Source organism: Coturnix japonica, chromosome 8 (genome assembly GCF_054131305.1).
Source record: "Coturnix japonica strain WE chromosome 8, WE-NBRP24, whole genome shotgun sequence".
NCBI classification, from domain to species: Eukaryota; Metazoa; Chordata; class Aves; order Galliformes; family Phasianidae; genus Coturnix; species Coturnix japonica.
The window spans coordinates 22994516-23011748 of NC_140670.1; the positions used below are offsets into that span (position 1 = coordinate 22994516).

Below are 17233 nucleotides of genomic sequence, written 5' to 3' on the forward strand. Positions count from 1 at the left end.
GAAACTGTATTATTAGAATGTCATGGAGGAAGCAAAAGAGCCCACTTAAATCAGAGATCATTCATATTCTCTCTGATCTTTCCAAGCACCATATCTGCCAGAATAGACAACAGGGCCTTCAAAGGCAGGCGCCCATCAGAGGCAAGTGCACAATTTCTACTGCAGTTACCAGACATCATACTCGCACATCCAGAGTAGAACAGATTTTGTTAAGGTCTTCTCTTCCAGAGAACCAACTGTGCCAAGTGCCTCAGCAGACACACCGCATTTTGTGTTTGGTCAGGAGGTTCTGGCTATTGCTTGTTCCACAAACCTTCCTTTCCTAAAGCCACTAGATGCCACTGTTGATTCAGAGACTGGTCAACAGACCTCCCTAAAACGAAGTGCGTAGAGAGAAATCAAGTATTAAGGAAAAAACAAAACTCACCTTTAGCCCCTGGTCTGCCTGGGTTGCCTGGAAGTCCTACAGTGAGGAAGAAGAACAATTTGAAATAATTAGTAGAAACATTGTTTGTTTGGTTTTATCCATATAATCCAGTGAGTTTCACTAATAGATTTATAGAAGGCATTTCCTACTCCAGAACCAGGCTTTCAGCATTTACAAGCAGGTTGTGTCTGCTTCACAAGGTGGAGGAATTAATGGTGGACTGAGGTGGGAGTGTCCTTGGGCAGAGATAGGGGCTTCCTATCTTTCCCTGCTCCCTAAGTTTGCCTGTATCTCACAGATACTGCTCCCTTTTCAGAGGCTCCTGGATAAACTCCCTGCTGATTTGCCCCCCCGAGACTACTGCCTGTGAAACATCACATCCTTTTTTCCATCTCTACTACAACCTCACCCCTCCCCACTGTTTCTGCTGCCAACTTCAAGGATTTTTCAGTGATACACAGGAAACTAAACGTGCTCCTAGGCTCTGCATTCCTCAAAACTTATGCACCAACCATAGCATGTGTCTCAAAACCAAGGGAGATGCAGAAATCTTGGAATATTACTTTAACAGCCCCTATGCTGTGGAGAGGGAAAATTAGAAAGTTTGTTTTTTTGAGCCCATACCAAAACTGCATCACTAATAAAATGGAACATGGTGAGAAAACCTACCTGGTGGTCCTTGGGGTCCTGTGAGACCTAGGTGGGAAAAAAAAGGCAAAAAATCAAAGATTATTAAACAATTTTTCAAACAAACTTTGGGCAGAAGGAAGAAAAGGCAGGATTACATTTGCTTAAAATTACAGCACACTAGTGGTGCAAGTCAACTTAGCACCTGGTATATAAACCGAATTTTGGCTTCTAGGAGCTGAAATTCTTGTTTGTATTGTGCACAATCCTGAGATCACAAATGGTCTAGATTCCCTTTACATTTTACTTTCATTGCTTTCTCACACTACAGAGATCCTCTGACAATATTAACTTCAAAAAAAGACCAGAAATTTTTGACAGAGATGTATCCCTGACCAAGAAAACATTGTTTTTGTTCTCTGTATGGTTTTACCTGGCTCTCCTGCATCTCCAGAAGGACCTGGAGGGCCTCGGGCTCCTGGCATTCCCATGAGACCTGGTTCACCTAGGAGTACAATCATGTTAACAACCTGTAATTCACTGATTTATAATCTATCAATTCATTCAGACTTGGTCACCAGGCATCCTGCAGCACTAAACCTATCATATCCTCATAGCTGAGTGGTTAACTATCAGCATTACATACTTGGAGATGAACAGAAAAGAGTTGTGTAGTGAGAATATTTACAGCCAGTTCCATTATATGTTGTAGTTCCATGCTTACAAGGTTGACTTCATATAGTTTTTCCAAGACAGTGAGACATATCCTGCAGCATAAATCTATTGCCATCTTCTTCCACTCCTTTTACAAATCAGTCGCCAGCCACATCAGAAAGTATTTGCTTTTCTATCTCAGAGGAATCTCTTACCTTTTTCACCTGGCTGTCCATCACGACCAGCTTGTCCTGATAAAAGAAAACAGATTGTTAGGGACTGTTGAAATATTAGCACAGTTGCCCTGTCCTTCTACTATGCAGACTACAGCCTTGGAAAACACAGTAAGTTGCATTGCCTCTGAATAAAACCTTAGCTGTAGTTAATGAAGATCCTGAAAAAGTTCACTTGAAAGTGTAAGGACAACTTTTTGAGCACACAGACTCATTTTAGCTATCTAGAGAGAAGGTTGGTGATCACAATCAATGATTCCACTCCCAAGTTCTTCCCTTGTCTGAACTCATAGAAACAGATGCTTAGTAGAAATTACGGTGACAAAAAACCAGCTATTTTCTGTTACACACCTGCAGGTCCTTTAGGCCCTGGCTCTCCTGGAGGACCAGGTATGCCTCTTGAGCCTTGTTCACCTGTAATTAGATGACATAAAAATTAATCAAATCTCGGTGAAGATATAATTTATGACTGTCAGTAATACATGGTGCCTTGCAATTGAAAAAAAAAACCAAACAGCACTGATAGGATGTTCAAGCTTTATGACTTGTGAATTTCTCTGGGCATTAGAAATGCTTGAAAGAAGTGAATGCATGGGACATGAGGGAGAATTTCCACCCACCAAAAATAAGATTGCTACCAAGGAGAGGATCTTTTTGATAAAAACATGGGTACAAAAATAAAACTCCTATAACCAGTAACATTTAATATTTTTTCTGGAAGCTAACTATCATTCGTAGGACTATATATATATATATATATATATATATTTATTTTTTTTTTAAATTAAAACAATACCTATGTATACTGTACAAGCTGATACTTCAAGAATACAATCTACCAACCTGTCATTCCACGAGCTCCTTTCTCACCCTGATCACCTGCAGTACAGAAAAGGAAGGAGTCTGTGAGATTATTTCATTGTAAAACGTTTCCATCAGAGAACAAGTATGCTCTCTGATCAGAGCACAAATTAACAAGACAATGAAAAATACAGATAACTCTCATGAACAATATCCATATCTGAAGGAACCTAAATAAAAGCGATATACCTTTGGGTCCTGGGGATCCAGTAGCTCCTTTCTCACCTGAAAGATATACAGATTATTAAACAATAGGTAGTAGCAAGCCAGAAGGGAAAGGAATTTCAGGCACCAAGGAAATCCACAGGGAAATACAGGAACTCTGCATCCAAGAAACTTAAACTCCAACTTCCTTTCCTTCATCATAGCTCCATCCATCATTATAGCACCCAGACCTCATCCAGTCCTCATTCAGGCTTTTCTATTACCTGTCTCTTCTGTTTCTCAATCTTTGCTTGTAATCACCAAGTCTGATACTCTTCCCCTTTCCCTTCCCTTATGTTTTTCTCTGCCTCTCACATCCCAGTGTGCCACGTTCAGGTTAAGTCTGTTGTTCAAAGTACTGCTAGAGAAGAACATCAGCCAGTACCACTGTGACTGCACAGAGGAGTTTACCTTTAGCACCTGGGAGACCTGCTTCTCCTCTAAATCCTTGAAGGCCAGGAGGACCTGAAGAAAAATGAGATGAGGGAGTTAATTCATCCTACTCAACACTACAGAAGGCAAACTATGAAAAGCTATTGCTCCTTTTCTCTCTACTCCATAAGATGTCGTAGCAAATAAAGGCAGCACTCACCTGGAGGACCTTGAGGGCCTGGAGAACCCATTGGACCTGTGAATACAGAACATGAATTTTCTTTCAGTAACACCGCAATCAGAAAATGAACAAATCACTTTCGTTTTGCCCAACAGCATCCACAATCAAGTAGGTGTTTAGCAGAACAGAATCTCCCCAGCCACTATAACTGGTATTACAACCTCTTGAAAATCAGGATATTGAATCTATACAGCTTAATTCTTTTAACACTTACAAAATGGTTTTCCTTAAAGTAAGGTAAAAGATTAAAACCTTCCATCTTTGCTGGGATCTATGTTTCAGCTACAATTAATTCTTTTGATCCCAGTCACATGGACTGTAAAGGTGTAATGTTATTAGCACCCCATTAGCGATATGAAATTTATTATTTCTGAAAACAGAATAAGAACAGCTGGAAACATAACACATCTTAGAGATTGATGTTTTGGGAAACTTCTCTGCTGACCCCCCACTCTCACTAAAAATCTCCAGTTTATTGCTCTAAACGCTATGTGTAGTTATGAAAGTCAATTTTAGTTAAAATGAGGACTATTGATTCACTTTTCGTATTATTGCAGTGCAACACAAATGAAGCAAGAATTTTAGAGTGTTCATTTCCTCCTCACAGAGCATCTAGTCAATCCGCTAGGCTCTCACTGTCTATCTTGATACTTACCTTTAAGGCCAGCAGAACCTGGGGGACCAGGCGGCCCTGGAGGACCTGCAGCACCTGCAGAATAAGAACATATATGAATCCCATAGAATATAACTGTAATATCATTTTTTCCATTCCCTTATCTTCCATTATTCTCTGTTCTGACAAGAGTCACTAATAATTTTCTGGGTAATCTGCAGGTCAGATAAAAACACACAAACATGAACCGTACAAGAAAAAAAAAAATCTCATCTTATTGGAATTTAGGATGAACAAGACAAATTTTGAAGCTTTGGGGAGGTGATGACCTTGATTCTAAGTGTTTTTGGTTCTTTCAAACTTAAGATTTGACTGTGCATTGTAGCAAAGGAAACAAACAAAAAGCCTTACTTGCCCTTTGCAAGCTTGACACAAAAACCCTTTTTGCCAAATTTGTCCATTCTGGGACACATCAAATATGAAATTTAGATTTGAATAATCAAAATCAAATTCCTGAAAGCTTTTGTCTATCTCTGCTTTACCAAAAAATCGGAAACCTAATTCCCACCTCTGTCTCCTTTTTCTCCAAATCCAGGTGGTCCAGGCTCTCCTCGAGGCCCTGGCAGCCCTTCTCGACCTCTTTGTCCTATGGGACCTTCCATGCCAGGATCACCTACAGAAAACAAAAGCCTTGTTAGGATAGTTGTCTTTACAGCAGACACTGGCCAAGGAGGATCCATGCCTACCTCCATGGTGGAAGGCAATGATCACACCAAGCTAATGTCTGTAAGTCCCACATCAACTATCAGTCTGCTTTGAGAGACTCAGCATTGATGGAGATGCTTACCCATGCTGCCCTTCTGTCCTTTCGGTCCTTCTGGTCCTTGGTGCCCCGCTGGACCAGGAATGCCTGGAAAGAAAAAAAGCAAAAAATGTTCACAATCCTTATCTGTGTACTGCAAATGAATAGCCTGCAAGTTAGTGTAACAGAACCTGAAACCTTAAGGGATTCAGCAGCTGGTAAAGGATATACTTCTTGCAATGTGGGTACTTGAACAGGGATCTCTTTAGAAGAACACAGTACATAGAAGAGCACAAGGACATCATGCCAAGTATTCACATAGATGTGGAACTCTTTCAAACACAGCCTGGCATCTTCACACTCACAAATTAGACATGTTCAACCATACAGAAGTCAGGCTGAGACTTTGCTTATAACCAAGTATCTGTAGTTCAGCATCGAGGTATTAATCAAAGGACTAAATCTATTCACTATGTATTGACTCTTCAAAAAACCACTTGGAACTAGATTTGTAGTGCAAAACCTGTTCTTGTCAATGGTAACATCACTAAGAGTCTTCCTCAAAGGGGAATTGTACTATTGCTCACCTGGGACACCGGGAAGTCCTCGATCTCCTACAGGGAGAAAGCGACAGTCAATTAGGAAAAAGTTTTCACCATTTTTCACAGTGACTAATCTTCAACCCCATGTAAAAAAGAGCTAATGTTCTTGGTGTGTTTAGAGGTTCTGCCTTCCCACCAATGCCACATTGCATCCTTCATATTTATGCAATAGATTGAATTATTCACACTGCATGAAATCCTCTCAAGCACACTGTGATTAAGCCAGGTATGGTTTCATTCCAGGAATGACTGTCAACCAGGTAAAGGAAGTTCCAAGGTTCAAAATGAGTACTGATCTCTCTCCTACTGTGACCTCTAAAATTGCTTTTGCCAGGAAAAGTGAAGATAATCACAAGAAAACATGAAACACTGGATGCATCAGTTTCCCTGTCTAACTTCCACAGAACCTGAGACAGCAAGAAACTCACCTTTGGGACCCATGTCACCTGAGAAAAAGAGAAAAATAAAAATAAAATCAGGATAAATCCTGGAGATATTTCTCCTTTTGATGTTGTTTTCTTGTTCCTTTCTAGCCTTCAATAAAACATGAACAAGTTTTGGATGAATACAGACACTTCACAACTGCACAGTGCAGGACCAGACCCACCACAGCAGTGACATACAGGATCTGGCCTTTCAGCACTCTATAATGCATTGTGTGATTGGATTTTCAGTATTAATACTGTGTGAAACAGGGCCCTCTACAGTTTAAATGGCAAACCAGCTTCATGTTCTTTAAGCACAAACCAGCACCAATTTTCTCGCTGCCAACTACACCTAGTGGCAACATCCATTCCGAACTTGAGCACTGCCAGAACCAAGTAAAAGGACTAGGGAAGAGAAAGACTGTAAGGCTGTACCTTTCATACCAGGTTCTCCTCTCTCTCCTCGGAAGTAGCCTGCAACAGGAAGCGAAGGTGTTGATAGACTGTATTACACAACAAAACAGCTAATTGCTTTGCATACAAAGATTCCACTAATTGGATTTTGAGGCTGCAGACAGCACAGGCTGTCAAACACAGCGGGAGTAGAGTTTCATCAAAAAGTCTGCCCTTTGCCAGCCCTTGAACCGCTTGGAGTTACATGAAACTTCTGAAGCTGGAAAAATGTAGACTACTCACTTCTTAGGCTGCTTCCATCAAATCAAAAGTAAATAATATTTCCCTTGCTACTAAAAGTAGCACAAGAAATAAGCTGTGGATTCAATTTTTCATGCAGTTCTTTCAAGTTGAAAAATTCACTTGCTACAATAAACAACACATCCTGCTACAATAAACAACACATGGTGCAGGATGGCATGCCCACGGCTTACCTTCTCATCCTGCTAGCTTTGGTGGATGCACCACCAGTGTCAGTGGCAGCACCCTGTGCCCCAGCAAAGCTTATCTGTGAGGACATGTGAGGGCTCTGCTTTTGAGAGATTGCATTGGCCCTTGGGAAATAAAATTCACTTGCTTCCCTTTAAGTAATCTGGTCCAATGCACCATCACAGGTATTTACTCTGCTCACCTCGTTCTATTTCCTTGTTCAGTCTGCTCTTCACCATCAACCAAACTGATTCTTCATTTTCAAAAGAGAAAGCTGAAGATGGTGCTGCACCACGAACAAACTCCGCTTTAGATGCATCTTTTTCTAAATACGGATTTCCTTGGTTGACTGTCAGGAAGCTGTGATTTATTTTTTCCAGGTTATCCACACGAGATTTCAGTTTTCTCACTTCTTCCGCTGGAAGGTTAAAGTAAAACACTAGTAAAAATGCTGATGTAGGCATGTGCCTGAAATACCAATTTCTAATAGCAGTGACAAGGCAACACCACAACAGCTATGGACAGTGGATTTAGCAGGATTATTTGTGCAACTCCTTTTTTTTTTTTTTTTTAACAGGGAAATCTGGAGTTTCAATGACAGCTTTAGAATGTGGCAGTCTCTGAAGAGAAGAAAGACCTCAGGAGTTTCCCTACACTCCTCTCCCCAGGACTATACAATCCCTTATAGAAGGTTTATATTCCTTATTCATTCTTTCTGTCCAATTTTAATATTTTGGTGGTGGTCACAATTCTGAGTACTGAATGTGCTCCTCTGGTAGTGAGTTACAATTCACTTGGCTTCTTTCTGCCCCATAGAACATTTTGCTCCTCCATATATAAAACTTGTTCCTGCAAGCAGAAGGAAGACCCTATCTCTATATCTTTCCCTTCCCTCTTCTCACCTTAGCAGCATTCTTTCTCATCAACAAGGATACACAGAGGTGAGATTCTGTTCAGTTGCAAATTTAAATACACAGAGGCCAGTGACCCAGACCAGCTTTAGCAGCCATTTCTTACCCAGAGCAATGAGTCCAAAGAGTAATCCAAGGAGAAGCAGCCATGCCAGAAGCAAACCCAGGAGCCATTTCCACCAGCTACAGCAGGAACCACAGGGACACCAGGATGGTGCTGATCCAACTGCACCCCCTGCATCACCATTCCTTATTTCTGGAAGAGGCAATTTCATGGTAAATAGATCCTTAACTTCAGAGTAAATAATACCTTGAGAATAAGGACTCCAAGGTCAGATTACACAAAGGGCAATGGAGAAAAATCTTTACATTTCACTCTGTGAACACTGGGTGTTACTCTAATCCATGTGGAAGCTGTAGACAACTTCCCAATGGAATTCCAACAGGGTATAACAGACAGCACTTTTTAAAATAACTGCTGCAAAAACACAATTGCTCTGGAGTCAGTTTGTTCTACAGTTTTGAGCTGCAAGTAACAGCAATAGCCAGAATGGTTTGATCCCTCTCCTCCCCACAAATCTGTCCTGATAGCAGGATGCACTCTGCTGTCAGCTAGCTGATTCTCTCTAGCAGTTAGGAAATGCCACTACTGCCCATTCATCCACAATAAAATCACAGGTAACACTTTCTGTGGCATGTGTTTTGCTCGTTACAGATGGAGTAGCCTTCTAAACATGCCCTACCTCTGATGTCATCACACATAGATCATTCAACATGCTCAAGGATAACAGCTTTTCGTATGCTGTGCTCTGATGCTCCCTCCAATGAAAGTATAAATAGCACCATTTACCTGCATATGTTTCTTTGTCCCTTGTCGATGCTGATTTCAGTCCTCCTGTCATAATATAACAAAAGAAAATTTAAGTCTTTCCATACACCACCAAAGTTGGAGCATGAGTTTGCAGGGTGAAGGTGCTAACGGAAGCAGAAGGAGGTAGCTCTCTTGTATTGCCACAAGGAAAAACTCATACCATTTGCATCTGATTTCAGGCCAGTATCTGCTGTGAAAGAGGAAAGCCCCTGCTTTTCTTTCTTCAAGGTGTCTTCTGCAAAGGATCCTAAATGGGAACAAAATGCAACCGAAAACATTACAACTGGAGTTCAATCGGGCCAGTCCTTTTCTCAGAGTTGAAAGGCACGGTTCTTATTAGGTAGCAACAACAGCTCTACCAGTTTAAGTCAGCTGCTGATCTATCTGTGGCTTTTGAAGTTCTTGAACTCCCGAGCTTTGAGAAATGTCCCAAGGCACACTCCGGAGCTTTAAAGGCAAAAAATGTTAGACCTAGATGCTTCTGATGTGGTTAAAGGCTAAATGCCTGCCAGAGATTCATGGGTGGCATATAGGTGTAGTGCCCTGAACTCTCAGCTCCACAGATAGTTCATCAGGGTGCATGCATTGGTCTGTTCTTATCATACTCCAGCCACACTACTCTCACTTCAGCTGCATCAAAGTTTACTGTCTCCAGAATATGTCTTGCAGAGATGTTTCTGATTCATATCCCCCCTCTCCATTTTTCTGCTCTCAGCAGACATATATGTAAGTCACACATCCCAAAGAAGAGAAATTACCTCCATTAAGCCCAGTGGAAGAGGCACTAAAGACTTTGCCACTATCCTTTGACATGACTAAGAGCTCCATATCCTTCTTTGCTGGGGCATTCTCCTTCTCTAGCAGCAAGAACTTGCAGTCTTTGCGCAGGAAGTCATCTCCCTGGGTGCTCAAGATGGTCCCACCTGGAATATTGGTGAGGATGGGAAAGAAGAGGAGATGGGTGTGTATTAAGAGTTTTAACTACAAGGTACAACACACTTCTGTTCATCAAAACAGGGAGTCCCATTATGACTGGGTTTGCCACTTCTATGAGGAGACAGCAAGATACGCATCAGTCACTTGAAGATAAGAAGAACTGTGTGTCTTGTTAAACTTTAGAGATGTATATTTCACTAGCATGGAAACAACTTCAACAGGACATGAAGAGTGTACACCACTCAGTTTACATACTGAAACATGTCTCAATGACCTCCTCTCTTTTCAAACACGTCCATTACATAATCATAGAAATTCAGTCTTAAGAGAGACATCCAAAGGTCATAAAAGCCATCACATCTCAAGCTAAAGAGCACTTTTAGCAGAGATATTCCATGAAGCACAAAGCACTTTATATACACGGGAGCCAGGCACGGTTATGAGGCTTTGAACTGCGGCTTGCAGAGGTTGAGCTCAGTACAAATAAGGCTAAAAGTATTAACGTGACCACCTTTTTGCCATTAAGCAGTATCAAATACACCTGGAAAAGATGAACCCCAGCCATTCAGAGATCGCAGGCCAGTAGAAAGACCTCAGTTTCTCTCATAAAATAAAACAATCAAACATCAAAAAGCCAACAATCTGATTATGCATAAGTGAGTTCTTGATTTTCAAGTGGCCAAGCGTGATACATCTGAAAAACAATATTTAGGTGTAACCTTGCAAATATTTTGGTTTCAAATGAAACACAGTGTCGTGTGTCTTCTATCCAGTTACTTGTCTGTTGAACAGAAGTAGTTACAGTAAAATTCTCCAAGCTACCATAAAGCAGGAGAGATGTGAATCAGGCCAGCTGATTTCTCATTCTGGCTCATTTACCTCCTTTTCAGAACACACTGGTAAGGGAGATGGCTGGTGACAAGTCATGCTCCTGAGGAACCACATGTTAGCACCATGTGGATGAATCTCTAATTCACTTTTATCATGAAATGATTGTACAGAGCTATATCTAAGCAACTGTGAACAATACACTCACCTGCTGAGGCAGAGACACCAGTACTATTCATGGTGTTTGTCTGAGAAGTGTTCTTCACCCCATATGCTGCAATGAAGAAATCCCAGAATGAAAAAGATGGAGGATAACAAGGTACCTACACACACCAGCCTCGGGCTATATACCATTCATTAACCTTTTCTCATTTGGGGCACCTAGTGAAACTCAAATGAGCTTGCCTTCCCAGCAAGCAAGTTTATAGTGCTTACACAGGCACTGGAAGCCACTCTTGTATGTGCAAAATATTCCTCAGATGTTCCTCAAAATCTCCTCACATCACATTGCTCCACACCAGAAGATGCCAATAAAGGAACCTCTGTCAATATGAACATTATAGCCACCACAAAAAAGGTGGGAGAACTTAGTACTCATTAGTGACTCCCTTATTTGCTTTATGCTCAAATGGTTTCTGACCTGCAGAAGCTGCAGTGGCATTCAGGGCTGAAGAGCTTGGTGACAGATTGTTTTGAACTCCAAACACTGCAAAGAAAAATAATGCAATGGGAGTTAGAGAAGTTCTGCAGTGCAGGTAGTGCTCTGGCTGAAAACAAAATAAAATCAGTGATAGTAATGATGACCTCAGAGAATCCTGTTGGTTAGAAATCACCCTTAGAGCTTCCAAGAAATTGTGTCAGCTAGCTGGAGGCATCACAATTCTAAGCAGTCCTGTTCAGTACCTTCCTTACAAAACATTTTTCCTTAGATCACCTTGCTGTATAAAATATTATTGGTCCAGGCCAATTAACAGTGACTATTTTAAAATATCATCTCAGGTTAGATTGGAAATCCATTCCCATGGCTGCGTGGACAATTCCAAAGGTATGGGACCTGGGAAAGCAAGTACATTTTGGAAACCTGTATGGTGTGGAGGAAGTTTAATGAGACAACTGCACACACTGTGCATCAAAGTACTGTCCGGAAAGAAGCCAACACTTGAAAGTGGTGCCTTCAGTACCAGAATCAGCGTGGCAATGCCAATTGTAGTTTACAGACTGCTTTTATACACCCTGTTCTCCACCAATTCAGAGAACCTGCATGATGGCATTACACTGAGTAAGAAAAATGTGACTGTGTAAGAAAGAGAAGTACTCTTGTGACATGGAACAGTGTCAACCAAAAGTAGTAAGTCAAGTGAATTTAAGAGTGATTATAGGGAAAACTGACAGCAATGGGCCTTAATGGATTATGACACATTAGTTTAACTTCTAGGGGGTTACCTTGAGTTGTGCTGGGGATAAAACAGGTTGTTTCAAAAGACAAATTTCTAAACTCACTACCTAAATAAAAGTAGTTAGGACCTAATGTCAGCTATACAGCATATACCAGAATAAATCCTCTGTAACCAGAGAATAATTGTGGTATGCCGACAAGCTGCTGACATACAGATGAGGAAAGAGGAGAAATAAAATAATATGGGCAATATTTCATTGCGCATGTCTGGAAGGACTGTGGCACTGTGAAAGTGTGAAGGGAAGAAGAGAAAAATCTGACCTGTTGAGGAAGTGCTCAGGCCTGTGTTCAGAGCATGACTGCTAGGAGCCAGGTTATTTGGAACACCAAAAACTGTAAAAAGAGGAAATGGAACATTATCACCTCTACAACCCATGGAAATTAAGAATAAGGACCACCTGAAGAAGTAGTTAGTACAGTTCTGTATAATTGCACAGAGGAAAGATATTGAAAATTGTGACCAAAACCACTCCTTTACTGAACTCACTAAGTTGAGAAAAACCTATATCGGACAAATTGCAATCATGAGATAATGTGAGAAAGCAAAGTTTTACTAGTATGCTATTATAAAGTTTCTCGTGCTTTCTTTTTTTTTACTGTAACTGCATCCCTGGCATTTGGAAGTGGGTCTTACAAGTTATAATCACTGCCAACACTGATTGATTAGATTTTAATGTTAGAGGTTTGCACAGTTAGGACTAGTTTTTCTTACAATTGGCCAAGATAATTCAAATTTCACTAGTCTAAAACTAGTTTTGATAGATAGTCTGGCCTCATTTAAGTAAATAATAAAGTTATCTTTACATTTCAGAGACTAATCAGGCAGTCAGGACAGCTGATCCTCACAACAAAGGACTTTCAAGTACAAACAGCATAGAAGAAAAGGCACAGAATTGCAGAAAAGCAGAGAATAAACAAGCCTATCCTCTCTGCCACCTCAGTTCTTGCCTCATTTTAATTCTTCTAAATGTACAGATAAGAGCACTGCTATTAACCCAGTTTCAGTGTGGAGTTTTGTCCTTATAGACTCAGAGGTCCAGGTAGCTTACCTGATCCTGTAGAGTGAGACATAGCATTGATCAAGGAGGAGCTCTGGCCCATGCTGTTATGGTATCCTCCAAGGGAAGACCCAGCAGGCAGAGTTGAGGACCATGTGTATGGAGGGAGGGCTGTATTTAGTATAGTTGTATCATATGTCCCCGACACTGTAAAAAATAAAATAAAATTAAAAAAACAATAAACAGTAGGGAGTAGTCTTAAGACTTAGTATGCACTGTAGGTTTACATGGCAGAGAACTTAATTTGCCTTAAATTTCAATTACTTTTGTAGAGTCCACGCAACAACTCCAGGTTAATGTAGTATAACTGATCTCAAATGCCAGCTGATTACAGCCCACTTGAATTTTAAAAAATGGGATAAAGACTAACTAGATAGCATGACCATTCACAAAACACTTCAAGAAGATTTCATTGTTTACAGACACTATGATACTGCAATAAAACATTTAATGTACTTCGGTCCACAATTCTGTTAGTCCTGGATGAGGAGACCTTGAAATTTTGCTTCCCACATGCATGGCTCTGGATCAAAATTCCCAGTTTTAGACAAAATTTTAGCCATCAGAAGGTAAAAAGGCATTGTTTGTTCCTAGATTCTGGTGGAGAACAGTGGAGTGAATACAAACACCACTGCCTCAAGCATCACAGTGAGGCTTATAATTAATGAAAGCTAGTTAATTATATTACTATCAAGTTCTACTGATCTCTGAACCACCAGTATGGACAATAAATTGAACACAGAACCAAATGTTGTCATCAGTGCTATTTTCATTTTGCTCCGCAATAAGAAACCATACTGCTCTAAGACATTTACATAGAGCTCTTGTCTCTGCCAGAAGCACCTCTGAACAGTGTCAGCAGGATATGTCTTAATTTTATGGAAGTACACAATTCACCACCCAAAGATGGCCCTGGACAATCCTTTGGCATTTTGATCCTTTTTCTGTATCTGGGACAGAGACCATGCATTCATACTCTGATGTTCTTAACAGCTGAGAATTTTTATGGTAAAAAATGTTTGGAAGACTCCAGCATTGCTAACTATCCTCTGACACATACCTGACTGAGAGCTCTCAGTAACCATTTTTGTCTCCACCACAGCTTTTTTTGGTATTGGGAGGGTACTTGATGATGATCGAGTAGGGCTGCAGCTGGCTGATCGACTTCCTTTCAGTAAACGTTTTACATCATCCAACTCCGTCCCTGGCATGAAAAAAAAGCATCCAGATTTATCCAAAAGTCCTTGTTTCACTGAAGTGTAATCCTGCCCTGAGGATAAGCCATTCAGTGGAATTTACTCAGGAACATCTCAGAAGCTGTATTTTTCCGGAGTGACACTGACATAACAAAACTTCATAGGTTGCATTTCAGGGACTAAGCTCAACTCTACTCCAGCAAGACCACCATCTAACCCACAGCATGTTTCCTTGTTCAGTATGAAGTGATAAATGAAAGTTCTTACAGAAGGAATAAAGAATGACATGCTGCTACCCATCATTATGAAGACTGGATTCACAAGACACTGCAGGCATATCTAGAGCAGTACCTGATTCCCCAGAGTATAAACTATGGCACTTACATCTGCCAGAGGGAGATGCGCTCTGCAGCCGTACTCGTATTTCACTCTCTGTGAAGAGAAAGAAGCAGATCATGAATATGGAATGCAATATATTTATGCCCTGAACTGAGAATGAATCTTTTTAGCTGAAGTGAATTCCTCCCTTCCTGATGTCTGTGCTACCTTGCTGCTCGATCTAAGTAGCACTCATGGCACCTATTAATTTCTTCTAAATTGGCCTCGGTGACTTTGTTTTAGGATTATATTTTAATGGTTTTAATTCCAGAGAGCTGCATTTTATCCTGTGAATGCTTCTGTTGAAGTCAATAGTCCTTCAATGTAACACCTTACTTTACCAAATTTGCATTGAATAAAACTCTCAGGTCACAATCAGACATTTATTAATCCAACAATCTTTCCAGGTACTCCAGCTTATTACTTACTGACTTTTATCATTCACCACAAGAGATTACAGCATTAATCTGATTTGTTGGGAAAAGCCTTTGAGCTTACTACCTACGAGCAAGGACATGTGACTCGTGCTCCTTGAGATGAAATCTGACAGTGCACACACTCTAAAAGAAACACTGGCTTTGTCATTCAGCCGGAGAAGCTGATTGATAGATTGAGACAATTTTCTGAAGTTACATGAGATGCTGAAGCTGTTTCTCTGGTATCTTGTTTTATCACATATGGCCTAGTTCTGCTGGGAGGGATGTACTGTGCTAGAGGAGACTGTGAAGATCTGAGGTAGAATAATTGGTAATTGTGGCATTCTCCAAAAGGAGAGTGCAAGAGCATACTTTGATTTATATCCACTGTCAAAATTAACTTGGATAAAATGACATTGTAGTTTTTCCTCAAGCAACTGGGAACAGATATTAAACTCTTAGCAGTAATATAATCCTCCTTTCCCCAATGCTGTTAATAAATTACCAGAAAAGCTAAATGATTTAAATGACACAGTTTCACAGTGAGCTCACTAAGTAGATCGCAGCAAGTCCATAATTTCTTCAGCCTCTCCTTACCACCAGCATAAGATCATTTCAGGGAAAGCCCTTATGGTTTCCAAAATAAATCTCGGGGAAAAACAAGCATATGATTATTGTAAAAATACCAGAGTGAGGGTCATAGAGAATGGCTGGACTCAGTTCATGGTAGCGAACAGTTAAGATGATAAACTATGTTCTACGCCTCCAGAGTTCCAAGTCCCCAAGCAGACCCTACTTTCTGACACAGTGCTAACTAACCACCATGACTTTCACTGGAGTCCTTACGCTGAGCTTGTTTAAGCAACTGTTCACACATAAAATGGTTCACAACTGCAGTGGTGTAAATCCAGGTACTTCATCATACTCAAGACTTAAACCACTCTGATTCTAGATAATGAGTAGGTCCATCTGACACACCCTGAATCACATCAGAAAAAAAAACAGATTAAACTTCTAAAAGAAGAGTACCACTCACCTCGGCTTTGGCTTCGCCCTCGTGTGGATGCAGATGCTGTGAATATAAGAGTAAGAAAAGCTATATTAGGTTTTTACTGCCTTTGACACCTCTGAAAATGAATACATCGATCTTTGGATCTTAGTCTGGATGCAGAAACTCAGGCAGTAAACTTCTTTACTTGAGGCACAGCTGGGAGGCACTGAAACCTCAGTTTTTTTGTCAGGACTTCTTTAGACCATGAGATATCTCAAGGAGTGTGCACCACCTTAGTATTCCTGTACTAATTGCTGTTTTTGCTTGCTCACATAAATGTTATTCAGAGATAATGATCTTGCATTTCAATAAGCCAGTAGGAAGATAATAGGCCTGTTCACACCATCAGCCAGGGTCAGGCACTATGAAACCCTGCCTTTATTCCCTAAGCCGAAAAGACATCCACATCATATTGCTTCTCTACTTGAACCGAATATAAGAAGCATCCCAGAGTTTAGACAGGGCAAACTCCTACCTGCTGACAATATTCAGTATAAATACAACACTTGATAGCCAGTTCATCTTTCCAATTACACCACATGAATATGTTGAAGTCTAGAAAAGAATAAGTGGTGGAGTATATCCAGCAATGGTTCGAAATCTTAAGGGACTGCACTTTCTTGCTTGGAGCTATTCCTCCAGGTATGGGGTCAGCAGATGTTGTCAAGTGTCTTATGTTCTTCTGATCATGCTCTGTACTATATTAGGACCATCTAAAGAGTAGCTGAAGGTAGTAGATATGTTGCATTATACAGCCTCTGTTGGAATCTGTACTAGTTTGAGACTCTGCTGTCAGCTGCATTAATATAATTTCCAGTAACTCCTCTGAAGTCACAGAGTTGCACTGGCTGTCCAACATAGAGGCAACATGCAGAAAGCCACCATAGTCACCAACTCACATGACCTCGTCATAATGTTCAGAGAGACAGTTCTGAAAAAAACATACCAAATTCTTTCCTGGGGAACTCTGGAGAAGAGTTAGCACTGGAGCTCCCTGCAAATAACACAAATGTGTCATTAATACTTCATAGAAGATCATCAAGAGCTTTCCAAACATATTCCTGGTACCTGACTAATTCCACTGAGTAACAAACATCTCCATTCAAAAAGAGCTATTCAGGATTATATGAAATAATTGCTAATGTCTATCAACAAATATATGCCACAACTCCTCTTATAAATTATGGTT

At 40.5% G+C, this 17233-nt stretch overlaps 1 protein-coding gene across 1 annotated transcript in view; it reads right to left on the reverse strand.

The window, feature by feature from the left end:
• The window catches only part of COL17A1 (collagen type XVII alpha 1 chain), a 39770-nt gene that overhangs the window by 14024 nt on the left and 8513 nt on the right, over positions 1-17233 (reverse strand). Inside the window, exons 6-33 of the mRNA XM_015867033.3 lie at positions 16991-17038; positions 16030-16065; positions 14584-14631; positions 14064-14207; positions 12995-13150; positions 12207-12278; positions 11130-11195; positions 10698-10763; positions 9484-9648; positions 8886-8972; positions 8705-8749; positions 7961-8110; positions 7146-7361; positions 6497-6535; positions 6065-6082; positions 5622-5648; positions 5080-5142; positions 4801-4905; positions 4275-4328; positions 3599-3634; positions 3418-3471; positions 2992-3027; positions 2785-2820; positions 2293-2355; positions 1924-1959; positions 1488-1559; positions 1097-1123; positions 428-463 (exon numbers count right to left, since the gene is read on the reverse strand). Coding sequence (XP_015722519.2) covers positions 428-463; positions 1097-1123; positions 1488-1559; positions 1924-1959; positions 2293-2355; positions 2785-2820; positions 2992-3027; positions 3418-3471; positions 3599-3634; positions 4275-4328; positions 4801-4905; positions 5080-5142; positions 5622-5648; positions 6065-6082; positions 6497-6535; positions 7146-7361; positions 7961-8110; positions 8705-8749; positions 8886-8972; positions 9484-9648; positions 10698-10763; positions 11130-11195; positions 12207-12278; positions 12995-13150; positions 14064-14207; positions 14584-14631; positions 16030-16065; positions 16991-17038 — 2001 coding nt within the window. The remainder of the gene's footprint in view (positions 1-427; positions 464-1096; positions 1124-1487; positions 1560-1923; positions 1960-2292; positions 2356-2784; positions 2821-2991; positions 3028-3417; positions 3472-3598; positions 3635-4274; positions 4329-4800; positions 4906-5079; positions 5143-5621; positions 5649-6064; positions 6083-6496; positions 6536-7145; positions 7362-7960; positions 8111-8704; positions 8750-8885; positions 8973-9483; positions 9649-10697; positions 10764-11129; positions 11196-12206; positions 12279-12994; positions 13151-14063; positions 14208-14583; positions 14632-16029; positions 16066-16990; positions 17039-17233) is intronic.